At 41.4% G+C, this 17,907-nt stretch overlaps 1 protein-coding gene across 2 annotated transcripts; it reads left to right on the top strand.

Annotated features, from left to right (window-relative positions):
* Window positions 1-16,482: 16,482 nt before the first annotated feature.
* Window positions 16,483-17,346, top strand: olig3 (oligodendrocyte transcription factor 3). 2 transcript variants are annotated; one of them, XM_076075961.1, is made up of 2 exons: window positions 16,483-16,652; window positions 16,701-17,346. In XM_076075961.1, the coding sequence occupies exons 1-2, from the start codon at window positions 16,483-16,485 to the stop codon at window positions 17,344-17,346; spliced, it is 816 nt and encodes a 271-aa protein (XP_075932076.1). The 2 variants fall into 2 exon arrangements, with proteins under 2 accessions (XP_075932076.1, XP_075932075.1); XM_076075960.1 differs by having other exon boundaries at window positions 16,483-17,346.
* Window positions 17,347-17,907: the final 561 nt, after the last annotated feature.

Consider the following 17,907-nt stretch of genomic DNA (forward strand, 5'->3'; position numbering starts at 1 on the left):
AGAGGTCAGCACACCACCCCGACGCACACTACGGGGGCAATTACCGGAGAAATCCCCGGCGGCGGCGGTGAGGCAGACGGGCTGCTCACAGAGAGACCGGCCGCTCTCCTTATGGGAATCCTGAAGGTTGGTGTGAACCGTGACCTCCACTTGTGCTAATCGGAAGACAAACTGCCGCCTGTAAAAACAAATCATTTACACGTTCAGTCTGATACTCGTGATGTATTGAGCACGCTCAATGCACACTGTTAATATTTATGTCAGTCTGAAAAAAGTGGACAGGCCGAGAGTAAATCGGATTGATTTTAGGTGGGCTCTCCCTCCACTGCACCCCTCCAACTGTGAGTCTTTAACCACGCTGCCGCCGTCTCCTCACCGGCAGTTTAGCAGTAAAACATTTTTTATAATCAGACGTTATTGTTCGCCGCCTCCTTGTGGGAGATGCGCCCATGTTCATTTTTTAAAAGGGCAAATCAGCCATAATTCAGTTTATAAACTGCAGCGCGCCGGGGAGAAATGCCGGGATGAATATTCATTAGAGACCGTCCGAACTGCCACGCTCGGTGATTCATTGGGCATATGTAAATATCACTCACTTTAATTGCCCCTAAACTGACTCAACATAATGTTGTCATTAGCAAATTATTACTTATTTGTGATACTAATGGTACGGTATGGCGTCTCGTGCTGCAAGCTTCACATATATGATTGCAATTACAGCTCTTTTTATTCACAGGCGGACTGCGGAGTCTGATGGATCTGCTGCGTGTGTGTGTGCGTGTGCATGTGTGTGTGTGAGGCTAAGGTGCCTACAATTAATTTCACTGACACATGCACGGACGATTTCAGTCGATCCAGTCATTAGACACAAACACAACACACGCACATCACATACAAACTGAACTCAGGACGGTTTATGGACATTTTAATGTTTTTGTTTTATTTTTTATGTATGGCTCTCTGCATCATCTGGACTGACTTCCAAATTATCAGGAAATTATTTCTCCCCTCAAATTTCTTAAACCTAAATTTAGTTTCGTATCCAGTAATTCTATCACCATTAGTTACAAAAAATAAAAAAAAGTTATCTTAACGAATAGAATAGGCATGTATTTGTGTGTATGGCCTATAAAAAACAAATACATTTTGTGTTTGTTGTGCTTATTTTGTGTAATTAATAAAATGTAATTAATAGCATCAGAAAAATTGAATAATGTCCTTAAATATGTGTGCAAAAAGAATAGGCAATCAAAACGTCTTTTTATTTCATAAATGACCATGACTGAAATTACACATTTGAATATATCGTTTTGAATACTGACTTCTGTATCTAACAGAATCCTTTAGTTCAATACAATTTAGCTGGAATCTGCATTAAAAAACACTTGTGAATTAAATTACTTCCAAAGAGGAAGAATCAACATTTTGATCATGCAGAGAATTATTTGATAGTTTGATATTTGCAGTTCTATCTTGATGTTTGCTTACCAAATTAAGTTTTGTAATACATTTGGACAAAATAAAATCACAAATCTAAAAAAATTAGATTTAGCAAATACTGTACCCGGTCCTGGTATCTTACTGGTCTGAAATGGCCAAATTCAAACATATCTTGTGTTTTAGCCAGTTGTGAAGAAAAGTTTACCAATACTCATGGAGAAAATCCTAAATACGCTGCTGTCTAGAAATGTTTGCCTTTGTCTTAAATCTCCTTAAATGATCCCCTAAAAACAAAAGTGACTCATTTTATGTTAATCAGAGGTAAAACGCTCAGGGGTTAATTACACTTTGCGGAATTACAGTTGTGAGATTTATTCATTAAACACAAAGAAAGTTAAGTTTCAGAAAACAAAGCTCGGCATCAGCTTGGCTTTTAAAAAATATATATAGATATTGTTGTATTTTTTTTAAAGAAAATACCCTCCCTACTTGTCAGTCTGCACTACACGACACGGTGTGGAGTCGTTTTATAGAGGCAGCAGCAGTTTGAAACAACAACCATAACAAAACAGGCCCACAAAACAGAGGGAGAGAGAGAGAGAGGGACAGGCAGGGACAAATAATGATGTGTGTGTGTGTGTGCGAGCGCTTATGTGTGCATCTGTTAAAGAGTGTGAGGGAGCTAATAAAGTAATGTGATGGATGATCTCCTTTCTCCCAGAGGGACCAGCACCATGTAAATTGCCCCGCACAATGCATTATGGATAAGGCAGTTGAGATTATAGCTTGTTAATGTGTCCCTCCCTCGTCCCCTCCCTCCTCTCTCCCCTCTCTTCTTGCATCTCCCTCTCTCTCTCTCTCTCTCTCTCTCTCTCTCTCTCTCTCTCTCTCCCTCTCTCTCTCCATCCCTCTGCTTCGGCTCGGGCAGAGACATGGTCACCTCATTGTCGGGCGCGTGGGTCTTTTAGGTGCAGATGGAGAGGAGCTGTGCTGCAGCGATCTGCCAGGCTTAGTGGAGTAAATTTGTGTATCTGTGTGTGCAACTTATATTACTCACGTTGTGGGGATTCAGTCACATCACCAGGACTCGTCTTCGAAAGAGCTGGTCCCCACAACGTAAACTGAGGGTTAAGATTCGTTTTTTTGGTTACAGTTAGGATTAGGTTTAAGTGTGTGTGTGTGTGTGTGTGTGTGAGACAGACAGCGAGCCAGGCAGCCAGGCAGCCAGCAGAGACAGTCCATCGGCAGGGGCCAGGACTGTGGACATATGTCTCCTCCCACCCTCCCTCCCTCCCTCCCCCACCCTCACCATTCCTCCTAAGGGGTTGCGAACCCCCCGCAACCTCCCTCCGTCCCCCTTTAACTCCCCCATCCTCCAACACTCCCCTCCCTCCACCTTGCAGGCCTGTCCAGGGACCAGTCGGGCCATCTGTTGAAGCAGGACCAGAGGAGCTGGTCTAGAGTGATACTGCATGGCGATGTGGCTAGCCTGGCTGTCGCTTACTAGCAGGGGTATTGTATGCGTGTGTGTGTGTGTGTGTGTGTGTGTGTGTGTGTGTGCATGAGATGGAACGTGTTGGATGCAGGGTGTGTCAGGGCATGCAGGGTAGATGCTCCCTCGTATATTTGTCCAACAAAAACAAATTGTGTATTTTTGGTGGGACTTTCATCATTTACGCTCCGTCGTAAAGCAACATACCATTAAACACTGAGCCTACATAAGTTATTAATGAGAAAACAACACATTATTTGTGTAAAGCCTAATTTATAAGCAATTAAAGACCAGTCTAAATTGACTACACTGAGAGGATTGTTGTCCCTTTCAGGCATACACCTCGTGACGTTTATCTGACGGCAATTTAACTCGTCGGTCTCATGTCTGAATAAGCAAGTCTGAAGAATTGAATGCAGCCAGATTAACGTAAACGCTGCTGCAGAACAAGGCTAAATATGCACAGAGAGAGATTAAATGTACGACTTGTGCGTCCTTTTAACATCTCTGTAATAAATGTATTATCTGAATCATCGTTTTATATGAACAAAATCTGTTCAATAATCTACATTGTTTGAAGTTATGTATTCGATGTTTGAAAACGACTTCTTATTCGTGTGAGGACGAACGTTAGCTGCCTTACTTACTTTGAGTCTTGTAATTACAACATGTGGCCACAGTGGTCGCTGTAAGCTCATATTTTTAAATTGAATGTTTATTTTTTTAAGATTGATTTCCTACTTTTTAGTCGGCAGTTCCTTTTATTTTGGTGCAATGTGAAAATCAGTTTGCAGAGACCTAAAACTTGCTTGTGCTAATTTATCACAGTGAATATTTAGTCAACGTTACATTTTTCATACTTGTTTTTTGTACATTTAATAAGGACGGTCTGAGCAAAAGAGTCACATTCTGAAAAAGAAGCACGATCACATTTACTTTGCTCTCAGTAAATGAAACCTTTTATACAAAGAACCAGCAAATCTGGTTCATTGTGGAAAAGGATGCTGTGGATTTAGGGATCACTTGCATCACAAATGTTCAAATCTGAGCTACTGAAGCATCCTGTAGCTGCATGACCATGTGACCAAAAATAAAAGGGGACACAATTTTACTGTGATGGACCATCTTTCTCAAGTAAGTTTCAAGTCAAAGCGTTCATAGTCTGACTATCGACTAGGGATGAAACATATGCAGTCTGAACTCAACATTTAAAACCAGCTGCATGGTCCTTTAAGCAGTCGAATAAACAAGTGTACGGGAACCAGCAGGAAAATGGCTGAACGATCCCACTGAGAGCTCAACACCTGCACACACTCAGCTCACCAAAACAGCTGCTCTGATACACTGTGGTGTTTTGGAGATCTGCTGGTCTTTGTTTACTCTTTGTGACTTCAATAATCTGTAGGAATCATAAACCTGATACATTTGACTGCATTTGCATATGTAAGTAAAGCTGCGGCATTGAACAGATTATCCATTTCTAGACATGTAGATGGGTTTCTTTTCTATTAAAAACATTCAAAAGCGTTCTCATATGCCATAACAAATAAAGAATAAAGAGATGTAAACCCTTGCACACTAGAGTTGCAACAATTACTCTTATTACAGACGAATCTGTCAATAATTTTCCATCTGTAATATGTCAGGAAATAATCGAAAATAAATATTCAAATGTCATGTTTTCTGTGCAAAATTCAAAGACGTTCAATGTGTATGATGTGAATCAGAGAAAAACAGCAAATCCTCGCATTTTAGAAGCTGGAATCAGAGAATTTAACAACTGATCTGTCAATTGACGAATCAATTAATCAACTAACTGTTTCAGCACCAGACAAGTGTTTTCACTGTCCATGCCGACAATGCAGGGCAGATTCTCCACAACCTTGAAATGGGTTGTAATGGGGGTTTGAATCATGTAGCGTGTTCCCAGCTCAGCGCGTCTTATTCTGTCTATCTAGACTAAGCCAAGCGAGCATAGCAGGTCTGGTGTGTGTGTGTGTGTGTGTGTGTGTGTGTGTGTGTGGACCCTCCGCGTCTGTGAGTGTGGGTGGTTGCCTCCACCCATTAGAACGGGTCATCTCTCTCTCATGGAGAGTTTTCACGGCTGTGGAGCGGATTAGGAGCAGGGAGATAGGAGGAGGAGGAGGAGAGATTATTGGGCAGGCTGGAAGAAGGAAGGAGAGAACGACAAAAAGAGAGCATTAGCATCTACACTTCAGCATTTGTTTGTGGTATGTAGCTGACACTCATCCGGAGTGCCCGGGTTTACAGTGCGTACAAATGGAGGAACAAGTGAATGCTGGCATCTCATCACAAGTGGCCTTTTGACAAAGAAGAGGGGAGGTCTGAAGAGAAGAGAGAGGAGTTTGTTGGGTTAAAGAGAGACCCTCCTAACGCAGTTATAATTACATATTTATACCACAACTCTTAAAAAGAGAGGAAATAGGATTGTTTCCCATCCAACTGTCAGGTTAATTCTATGCAAACATAAGTTTGTGACCAAAAGCTGGGCTTAAGTTGTGCATGTTGTTGATGATTTATTCTTTGATTCAATTTTCAAAGCCAAATAAATGCTGCAAACAAACATCTACTTGCCACACTCTCACGGTGTGTCCGTGATATCTGTGACATTATTTTCACACATTGCACATTTTCTTCAAAATGTGAACAAATACACATTTTCTAGTCAATATCTTCAACATCCCATACTTAGTTTTAAACACTGTACAGCTCTTTTCATTTTAAAACATTTGTTTTACATATTTTTACTGTACATTTCATATTTATGATTCTTGACTTTTGCCGTACTATTTGTATTTATTTTCTCTTTCTTACTTACTTATATTTGTTGTAACCGTTATGCACCAAAATACCTACAAAAATCGCTTGCATGTAGTGAACTTTATTTAGAAATACAACTGCTTTACCTGATGACGGTCTAAAGACAGAAACGTGTGTCCAAATAAAGTTTATCACAAGTAAAGGACGATGTGCAGGAATTCCCTCTTCTCTTGCCTCGGGACAACAACTCAACCATCTATAAGAAAGATTCCTTGTACTGTATGTAAAAAATACACTTTGTAATAAACCTGTGTCTGATTTTTGATTCTGAATCAGATATTTTACAGGATATATATGATCAAAAGTTATTTTTTTGTTGTGAAATAAACTTTTCTTCAGGCCAACAGCTCAACAAAAAAATAGTATAAGCTTGGATGATAAAACAAACTATATTGGTGTTATCTTACGAGAGAAAGCACGGAAAAGGGAAAGAAAGTATATGTACATATCCATCTTATACTTTATACACACCATACTTTTGTCTTAATCACATGCATGTTAAACATAAAAACATTTATACAGGTAAAAATAATGTTTATTCTATGTCTTCTCTGTATTTTTCATGGGCCAAGAATGTGGTCTACGTTAGACTGGTCCCTTGACGCTGACATTGTATTGCATTGTTACCAACCTGTATTATTAGTGTATGTATGCTAAACCATTTGCAGGTGCACCATAGAAAGCTATTTACTGAGCTGACTTTGAGACCTAACATCATAAAACACCAAAAGATAAATTACATATTTTAGCTTTAAGACATAAGTTACACAAGTTACCCTCATAGCTTTTAGGACCGTCCTCTGAATCTAGACATATTTTTTCCAGATTATGAAATAAGGCCTATTTTGTTGCTGCTGTCATGAACTCAAATTTCAAAATAACCCTCTAGCGTCTAATGCGTCTCAAATCTGAGTGAGTTGTAGTAGAGTTATAACCTTCAACTGTATGTTAACAAAGTGTGTAAAACACATCAGAAAACACCTGTCAACATGCCACATCACACGGTCACCATAATAAACAAAACCGACCACCTTAAAGTGTCATCATGTCCCATCTCATATCCATAATGAATTGCTGTTTTGACAGTCAGAGATGCTTTAATGAGAAAATATTAACTTTCTTTATGGAATGTTTACTTCGCATCTTAGCGGGTTTCTGAATAGAGCCTGAAGGTGATTAAAATTAAAGTGAACCAAACATTAAACCAGACAAAGTTTCTCATTTACAATTAGAGTTTCTTAACTGCTGTCTTCCTCATTCACACACACACACACACACACACACACACACACACACACACACACACACACACTGGAGGAACACCAGTCGCCAGTTGGTCTTAAAGAGGCAAATTCCGCCGCAGCATTTTCTCAACATCGTAAAGCGTCTGCCGTTAAAGCGATGTTTTTTCAATCCGTCTGCTCTCCCTGACACTTCCAGATAACATTGGCGTTAGGCTGATTTGGAGGAATTTGCACACCATATGCTGCTGTGTCAAACACCTTCATTTAAACGGGCTATGGCTCTGCATTCCCTAATAGCAGCATCATTGGAGCTTGTTTATCTAATGCGCCTGTTAATGTTATTTATTGAGAGTCTGCCCGCTATCCGGTTCCTCCATGCATGCTAAGGAGACAGACATAAGATATGCAAATACTAACGTCGGCCCAACTTCACGGCAGTAAAACAGAGCATTTGCATTTGATGTAGCACATAATAAACGGGTTATTAGCATTTTAAATGCGTCAAACTAACTTGAAAAATGTGGCCTGTGCTGGTGTGGTTTTTATTATTGCTGCGTGCAGTCAAAACACACATACACATGCCACACATGCCTTCAAACACGTACAGAAAAGTGTGCATGAGCAGACACATAAATATAAAGCTGCTGTACACAGGCGCAAACTGGTGTCACAAGGCACAGCGTCACAGGACAGATGATGCGTTTGATGAAGTTGTTTCTCTGCCTCTTCCTCTCTCACGCCATAAAGTTTCTCTCAGAGCATTAAAATATGCAGACGATTCATTTCGTCGACGATTCATCCTCCAGGCCCCAGAAAACGAGGTCTGGTTTCAGCTTTGATGACCTGCGCAATGAACAATCTGACTTAACAGTAACTACTGTTGTCTGTGCACCAGGCCTGCTGGTGATTTGTGAATGAACCTTGAGTGAGAGAAATGTTGACCTATGAACATATTGAAACACAAGGTCACCCCCTGAAAAACTGATTTAAGAAAGTATGACACATGCTGAAATGGTACCAAAGAAAAGCAGAGCAAAGATACTTTTTACACATTTGATTTAATAGTCAAATCAATTAATTTATAAAACCCAATATCACAAAACCACAAATTTGGCTCAAGAGACTTTGCAATCTGTAAAGAATCCGACACCCTCTGACCTCTGACCTCTGACCCCTGATTCAAATAAGGTAGAACTTCTCCCGGAAAAAACTTTAAAAGGGAAGAATTGAAGACATGCAATAGATGTCGCGTGTACAGAAATGATCAATGTAGTACAATTAAGGCATGGGAGCTTTTTTGAAAATTATAGATGTTTAATTATGTTTGTACTTAATATGCAATCATGCATTCTCATTATGGCTACCCAACATATACGGCGTTTCTTTGGACAGTTGGTTGTGGACAACCTGAGAGACGGAAGCAAATGAACGGTGAGAAAATCGGAGCGAGGGAGAGCGAGCACAGAGCGCAGGAGGAGAGCTGCCTGAATTGGTTTTTCATTAGCAGTTAATGATGTGATAATCTCTCTAACAGTAAGCAGGCCGCACACCCTGCAGGCTGCAACACTCTAATGGAGTGTGTGTGTGTGTGTTTTTTCCTAATGGTGTGGCTGCAGTCCTACATACATTGTTTGTTTGCATGAGAGCACTGTATGTATTTGTGAATGTGTGCATGGTTACAACCCTGTGTGTGTGATGATCTTGTTATTGATTGAGATGGATGGACACACGGACACACACAGACACACACACACACACACACACACACACACACACACACACACACACACACACACACACACACACATGCACAACACGGCCAGACCTGATCCCAACTTTCCTCTCTACATGTAACCCCGCTCACACACCCTCACCCCATCACACCATCCTAAATCCTACATGTTAATCTCTCTCCTTCTCTCTCTCTCTTTCTCTAAAACGCACACAAACATACTCGCTTTCATTCTCCGCTTGCAGAGACCCCTGCTTCATTTTCTGGTCATGTGCACCCATTGCGAGGGGGCGAAGCGGACACAAAGTGACACAGGGAGCAGCATGGGGAGGAGAGGGGGGCGAGGCTGGAGCTGCAGCCTGAAAGGAGGCGATGGGAGGTGTCCGATTGTCCCGCGCTGAAAGGGACAGTTAAAAGGAGAACCTTGTTGCAAAAGCTGGTGGGCCGGGCTGGAGGCTAGTTAAGTGCTGGTGGTGTGTGTAGCTGTGTGTGTGTGTGTCTTTGTCTGCTTGTGTCTGAGTGAGTCCAATGAGGAGGAGGAGGGTGACTGATGACCGAGGTGAGGATGATACTGGAGATGCTGATTATAAATGTTAAAGGAATAGTTTGACAATCTGGGAAAATAATGATACCACTCTCAAATCTGTCCGTTTAGTGTGATAAAGCTACAGCGATCAGCTGGTTAGCTTAGCTTAGCATAAAGACTGGAAACAGAGGGAAGCAGCTCGCCTGGCTCTGTCCAACGACAACAAAATCTGTCTCTAAAGCCCACTGATCTACACGTTATATCTTGTATGTTCAATTCGCATATAAATGACAAAATAAATTGTAAAAACGACATGCCAGGCAACCAGTGGAGAATCCAGGAAGTTACTAGTCATGGCCGACACATAGCCTCCTGTAAAACGTTAAAAAAAACCAACGTTTTTACACTTTCAGTTTTTGTACAGATTAAACAAACAAGATACCAGATCCCGATTTCCTTTGGTTTCAGTCTTTGTGCTAAGCTAAGCTAAGCGAACCAACTTCTGCTCATGGCGTCATATTTACGGGTAAGAGTGGTGTCCATCTTCTCATGTCATACTCTCCTTCAGACTATGAAGAAGCGTACCTCCGTTTTTGAAACATTGCACTCCATTAAAAGGGAAAATAATGTTAACTGATGAGAGACTTTTAAGTGGCTAAAATCCAACGTGATCTTACTGGTTTACGTAAAATGACCCCAACCTCTTAACACGTTTTCACATTTCTGTGAGATCAGGGAGGTAAGATCTGACGTTGAATCTGGATTTAAGAGCTCTTGCATATTGCAATATTCAAAACTGAACTAAAAACAAAATATTTCTCTTTTCAAAAGAGACATTTAAGAAATACACACCTCGAGCAGCGCATCCAGATGAAGAGAAAAAACAAGACAGAAAACTTGTTTCTGTTTGATAAAACTCATCATCAACATGCTTCAGAAAGCTTTGAGACACCACATTTGTATCAGAGCATGTTCAAACAGAACGCAATAAGAACATGAAGGTATGTTTCTTCATTACGGAAATGTTAATTTGACTTGTTTTTGCCTAATTAACGCCAATGTCTTCCAAGAACAAAACAGCCCCACAAATATTAATTAGGAACTCAATATTCATGTTGGTGGAGATGGTTGTGAGGTCTGTAATTAATGAGCTTTTAATTGTTTGATCGCCTCCTTAATTAAAGGCTTGCTCTAATTTGAAGATTTGTTTACTTTTCACAAAACAAAAAGAATGAGAAAGACAGAAATCTTATTGATAGTCTCTTTTAAACAGAATTCACCCAAGGAAGGAAAAATAAGTCTTTTAAAAGTTACCCAAACATTTCTGAGAGGTGCAGTACATCTTCTTACTTTTTACTGCTTTAATTGAAAATAAATGAATCTCAGAGGTACTTTCGGGTTTCACTCTTAGATCTCAGTGCTCGTGTTGCTGTCTTCCATCTGCGGATAGAATGCTTCAACCTTTGTGAAATCTCTTTTTGTGAAACTTCAAACTGTGTTTGATGGCATCTTTGACGGGCAAAATGAAAGGAGTACAGATCAACGCTTACACATCCATTCGGCATAATATGCTGCAGACCTGATTCGAAAAAAAGCTTCATATTAATATTTTATACAATCTTAAAATAAACAACATGAACTTCCATCCAAAGAGAGCTCAAATATTCCGACTGGACCTTTCAGACAAAGTAATTTATGTCAAACAAAACAAACAAAGAAACACGGTGCAGGCAAACAAGCAAAGTTTTTGTTATTCCGTTTGACGATATACATTAAATCAATCTCTACAGAGCTAAACAGATAATTCCCTTTGAAGTCCCTCAGGAGTTTGTCGTCCTCAAGAACTTATAGAACAATAGACAACAACAGAAAAATGCTTAATATATGCATATTTCTGACCTGGGAGTTATTGACTTTATTCCATAATATAGTTACATACAGAAAAAATAAACAGAAATAAAGTTATAATATAATGGTTGTATACAATACAAAAACAATAAAGTGATGAGTAAACAAATATTAGAACAAATAATAAGCATTTTATGTCTCCTCAACTCGTCATATGTAATACAATTTTTTGGTCTTTCTGCTTCTTTCTGCTGCTATTTGTTCCCCAGTTATAATAATGATGGCCCCAATTTTTTTAAATTAATAAGTTAGTGAGACCATCTTTAAAATGCTGACAATGTCATTTGAAGTCATCATTTTTTTGAAGACATTTTATTAATATTCTTAATTGTACTTAGCAGCAGTCATAACTTCTGATAGTCAGGCGTGTTTCCTCCATCCACTATATATATATACAATATATATATACATATATATGTATATGTGTATTTATATATATATATATATATACAGTATATATTCTATATTGTCTTTAAAACACCCTGCAATATGTTGAATGCAAAAACAGATGGAAACATGTCTCACTGCCTGTCATATGATTTATAGGTAATTTAGAGGTGTGAACATTCTGTCTGTTTGTATTTGCACTGCTGGAACATTAGTTAGGATTTAATTCCTCTCCGCTTTAGGGCAAGGCAACATGACACATTCTTGGCTTTCAGACCACTGGGTTGATTCAGGTAAAGCTTTGCCTCAAGCTTTTTTTGAAGCTGGAACAGAACGTTTCTCATAACTGAGAAGGGAACAGATTTGTGAGGTGTAACTGTTTGTATTTCAATTCGACAACATGACATATTCCCAAAAGCAAAACAAGATGTAGCGTTGACATCTTGATGTAACAACAACTCACAAGGCCAGCTGAGCACAATTTCAAACAGAAAAGATGACAAATGAAGTACATGAAAGACTGAACTGGTTATTTAGAAGGCGTCTGGATGTTTCAGTGAGATTGCACAAATATGATAAAGACAAATTGCTAACGTAATCAAATCCAATGGGATTACTAAAACAGAAACAAGGTGCTCATATTAAATCATTTTCAGAACACTAAGAACAGTACTTTTTAGAATAGTATTTGAATGGCTCCAATTGCCAAAGACAATCAAAAACAGTAACTGAAACTAACTATTTCTTCAAGATTTTACAACCATTTCGAAAATATTCGTAAATGCAACAAATATTAATTTACTTTAAGAGCAACCTTGACACCTTTGAGCTGCCACCTTGACCTTGTGTCTCCCTCTGAGTGATGGCGAGACAGCCGCCTACTGTCTTCACATACTGCTGGAGGGACGCCTCCATTGACTGTTTACTGCCCTGAGCTTGTTAGAGGGGGTCTAGTGGCCCACCCAGGAGAGAGAGACGGAGAGGAGATTGGTTGCTTCTGGAGAACGTCGGTTCACTCCTCTGATGTAGTTAAACCATTAATATACGGGTGTATACTTTTTTAAAATCCTGTTAGGTTTTATGGACTGCGATAGAAATTACATTTAGAAGACGGAGCAACATTGTTATTCATTTGGAATTGTGTTTGTCCAACTCCAATATTCACTCTCTTTTAGCTCTGTTTTTGGTCTCCACCAACTCCTGAGGGAAATATCTGTCTCTTTAGCTGCTAGATGCTCAGCTATGTTCACCAGCTATAGTCACTTATACTAGTCACCTATACCCGTCAAAGACTGAGTCAGGACCACAAGTATAGGGTCACAGGAGATTTAATTGCTCGACAATTAAATTTGCTGAATTTCTTCCAGTGTTTTATTTAAAATGTATATCTGCAGTTCACCTTTAAGCCACATGAGGGAGTCTAAATGTTCATATTGTTATAATAATTGTATCTAATATGAAAGGTTCGCGTAGTTTGTTTTACTGAAAGCTACATAGTCGCTGAGTCGCCGTTGAAGTGTTAATCAAGCGCTCGCGTAGAGATGCTGTTAAATAACACAGAGAACTCGCAAACAGCATTTTTTTATAAAACTGAAAAGGGTGAAACAAAAACATGTGATTGGTTGACGCTTCACCGCGTCATTGGAGCACATGGAAAAAAGTTGAAACCAGCTAAACTTGATTTTTGGCGGGTCACGCATGTCACACGGTGACTCGCTCAATAAATGCTCACTCTGACTCTTCAGTGTTCGCACAGAAAGACACGTGTAGATGCTCTTCACCCACATAGCTACACACTAAATGATCACTTTTATATTACTCTTGGGTTATTTACCCAAACTAATAATGTTGTTATTTTGATCCAATGTTAGACACAACAAGCTCGAGTTGTACCATAAAACTGTCACAAATTCAGTTAGTTGTACAAAACGATGTGCACGACACTCAAACATATAATCGGCATTCAGTAACAAACAGTAGCAAGTTTTAAAAAAGCTTTATTATAACAGTTTCTAACCATAATAACACTGAAATTGAGTCAAAACTACCTATTGTATTGGGTGGTTTTCTTCCCATGGATACTGTGTGTAGGTGAACCCAGTTTTGACTAAAAGTTTCACCCATTTACTATAGCTGTCCTTTTGCTGCCCAGGAAACTGATGTGAGAGGGCAGCGAGCCACTTATGAAAGAGATAAAGATTAAAAGAGAGAAGAGAAGATGCAAGTAGAAACTAGAGAGAAGAGACAGTACGCGAGAAAGAGTGTGAGAGGAGGAGAGAGGGGAAGAGATAAAAAAAAAAAAAGATCCGAACAGAGGAATAAAAGGAAAGCGAGGAGCTTACGCGGTGAAAAGAGCACATTAGGGGCGACCTGCTGCGACAGTAGTGTGGGGGAACGGTGAATAACTGCCTCCACTTAGACCAGTGTCCTGGTGGTGTGGAGCCAGGGGCCTCAGATGGACTTACACTCAAAAAAAAAAATAAAAACACACCAGAAGCTAAAGAAACTCATCCAACGGCATGTATTCCTCCACAAACTGATACCTGTCGCACACATGTTCACATACCTCCTCTGTGAGCTCTCCCCTGCCCCTCTCATTCACACATTTCTCCACATTGGCCGGATTAGGAACACTTTCTCTTGGGTGTGCGAGGCTGCCCCGCACACAAAGAAACACTTGGGGACAGGATTAGTAGGCTTACAGCGGATTCACATATGTCCAGTTCAAGCAATTGGTATTCAAAGCTTTACACTTTCAAATGCCACCAAGAGAGAGCAAAGCCGACCAGCGCTTTTCTTTGCATTGGCAGCACCTTTATGAGAAGGGCTCTTTTGCTGGGCCAACAATGAGGCCGTGAATACACATTTTTACTGTTCTACCAGGGGGATCTCATTGGCGAAGTATGGAGCAGAGAGCAGAGTTTGAGACAGACTTTATTATCCGAGTTTGAAGTGCTGTGTGTGTGTGTGTGCGTGTGTGTGTGCAGACGGATGGATGGAAGGATAGACAGATGGATGGATGGAGGGATGCTGAGGTGCTGGTCAGAGGAAGAGTGCTTCAGTTACTTCCACATGTTATTGTTTGGCGGCCCGTTCCTCCACTCCACCTCCACAAAACAGATCTGGAGGAGACTCTTCAGAGTGGAGAGAACGCTCTCAGCAGCTCAATATAGACAATACTGACTCAATTTAATGTATTCTCCCAATATTTGAACACAAAAGCGCCTTCTGAGATCTGTCTGTTTCCTTGATGAATCAATAAAATGAGTTTTATGATCGATAAATGTTCTAAATTGGTTTGTTGCATTGTGAAAATGCAGGGTGACTGATTTCAATTTATTCTGTGACAGTTTCTCATGTTTAATACATAAAATGTGTCCTTATTTTGTATTTTTAGATTGTTTTTATGAGTGTGAATGAAGGGTTTGTATTTAGCCCAAATTTCCCCTTGAGGGTCAAGTAAAGTATCTTTAAATCCTTGAAATTATATGACTATTGTGAGCCGTTTTTTTCTTTTCCATATTTTGATTGTCATCTACATTTTAAAATAATTAGTGTTGAATAGTTTAGGCTAGCCTATATTTAATCCTTATAGGGATACAATTTAAGTTATAGGCTGACATATAAAATATGAATAATAATGAATAAATTAAATGAAGGATGAACTTTCTGTAAGACATGAAGCGATGAGAAGTCGTATGAAGGACCAGACATGAGGCCCACACGCTGCCATATGGCCAGCAGAGTGCCGAGTGTCGGAGCGGGCATGTTACCTCTGTCCCAGCGGAGGCCGCGCACCCCTGCGGCCGCAGGAGCCGCTGAATGGGAAAGCAATTTCCCTTCCCATTCCTCCCCATTCCCTCAGGCAACCAGCGGCCGAACCGACACTTTAATTTAAGATCCGACTATCCGACAAACACTCAAAGTGAGCACTGTGTGAGAGACTGGAAGTTGTTTTTAACAGATCACAGTCTCTCCTCCTCCTCATAGTGCAGTTCATTAACAATTTCATGTCAAAATCTGTGAAATGATAATAAAAAAAAACATATTGCCCGAGGTTACAACAATGATTTTGTGCGTAAAATTCACATTACGCAGCTCGAAATAAATCTCAGCAGACAAGGCAGTCCGAAACCAATGTAGTGCTTCACTTTTTAAATATAAAGTGTACAGGAGGCTCTCCAAACAACATGTATAAGTTTTACAAAAAAATGGTATAAAAGAAGCAATTTTCAAAACTGACCAGTTTGTCCCAGGAAGAGCAACTTGCTGTTCCACGAGAGGAGAGGAGATAAGAAAGAGAAGAAGAGGAGAAAAAAAGAAGAGAAGAAGAAGAGGCTCACTGTGCCCCCCAACGGTGTCCTGACAATGGCAGTGAATGGTTGCGCACCGCGGTCACTGGGACAGTCAAAGCACACCGCCCCCTTTCTAACGGGCACGTCATCCTCCTAACTAGGCATTATGAATAGGAAAGCTGCTTTTGTTTCCCCGCGTGTATAAATAGCCTCTATCAGTGTCCTCCTCACCGCAGCAGAGACACACAGAGACACAGAGAGAGAGAGAGAGCGAGAGAGAGAGAGAGAGAGAGAGAGAGAGAGAGAGAGAGAGAGAGAGAGAGAGAGAGAGCGAGAGAGAGAGAGAGAGAGAGAGAAAAGAGAGCAAGTCGGCAGAGGCAAAGTGGACACCGATGTGATAAGAGGGACAGAAGCGTGGGACAGGAGGGATACAGACAACATCAGGTGACCAGAGCGACTGAAGGCTCCAGAAAGAGAGAGGGAGTAAAAAGAGAGAGCGAGAGAAGAAGTGAGAGAGAAAGAGAGAGAGAGGGAGTAAGAGAGAGAGGGAGGAAGAGAGAGAGGGAGGAAGCCAGCAGCGACCTCCTACCCAACAACCTCGGAAACGAACCCATAAAATGAATTCAGACTCCAGCCCGAGCAGCAGAGCCTCTTCCCCGGACATGGACGTTATGTCTCTCAGAGACCACCATCCGCACCACCATCATCACCACGTTGGCTCCTCCGTTTCCTCATCTACGCAGAGCGCAGAGCTGCGCCAGAAGCTGAGCGCCAGCGATCTCTTGAGGTCTGGAGACCCCAAGTCAGTAGGAAGCAGCAGCAGTAGCAGCAGCAGCAGCAGCAGCAGCAGAGACAAGTTCAAACTTAAGAAACAAGTCACCGAGGAGGAAATGTACCACCTCCGTCTCAAGATTAACGGCCGGGAGCGGAAGCGCATGCACGACCTCAACCTGGCCATGGACGGCTTGCGCGAGGTGATGCCCTACGCGCACGGGCCCTCGGTGCGGAAGTTGTCTAAGATCGCCACGCTCCTTCTCGCCAGGAACTACATTCTGATGCTCAACAGCTCCTTGGACGAGATGAAGCGGCTGGTGGGGGACATTTACGGAGGGCACAACTCAGCTTTCCACTGCGGCACCGTGGCACACGCCGCCGGTGCAGGTGGACACCCCGCTGCTGCAGCCGCTGCCGCCGCCGCCGCCGCGCACCAGGTGCACCCGGTGCACCCTCTCCTCGCGAGCGGTCTGACAACCTCCACGTCCTCCACGCTGCCGGGGCTCACGTCAATCCGAGCACCCCACGCCCTGATGAAGGGCACCCCGGTTGGGCCCCAGCCCATGCAGCTGGGCCCCGGCTTCCCGCATTGGGCCGGACTGCCGTGTCCCTGCCCCATCTGCCAGATGCCCCCTCCTCCACACATCCCCATCAGCACTGCCGGCCTCACGAGACTCACAGTGGACGGCAAGGACCTGATGAAATGATGGTCTGACAGACACGCGGAGACTGAGAGATGTAACGATGTTTGTAAATAGAGAATTCAGGGCATGAGGGTGGAGTTGGCATCACTTGTGCATGTTGTTGTTTAGTCAGTTTTCTTGTTGGGCGTATGAGAAAAAAACCCGTTATTTTCCTCCTTGTAACAAGGACTTATAAAGACTGATGAATTTTCCAATTGAAGGTAAAAAGAAAAAGTTGTGCGTCATGCAACAAGATGCCACGATCCTCTCGTGTCTGACTGCGTTTTAGTTTCACGCCACAATGTGAAAGGTGAAGGAGGCTGCATGGACATGTTGATTTCATTTGACCTTTTTCTGTATCAAGCGTTATTTTGTGAAAACGAAGAATGCTCTCCGTGCCTTGTACCAAGGATTTTAAACTTGAGTTGTAAATGAAAATAATGACATTCATGTGTTTGGCTAAAATGACTCTGCCACCGCGGAAATTTGTTTTAAAATTCTTTAGATTTATTTTTATTTCGTGGCTTACTGTATGTCCATTTGTTGTTTTATTTCTTCTCTTTTTTTGCATGATGGTGTAATTAT

This window comes from Anarhichas minor, unplaced genomic scaffold (genome assembly GCF_050575085.1).
Source record: "Anarhichas minor isolate MPS153535 unplaced genomic scaffold, ASM5057508v1 ptg000054l, whole genome shotgun sequence".
Lineage (NCBI taxonomy): Eukaryota > Metazoa > Chordata > Actinopteri > Perciformes > Anarhichadidae > Anarhichas > Anarhichas minor.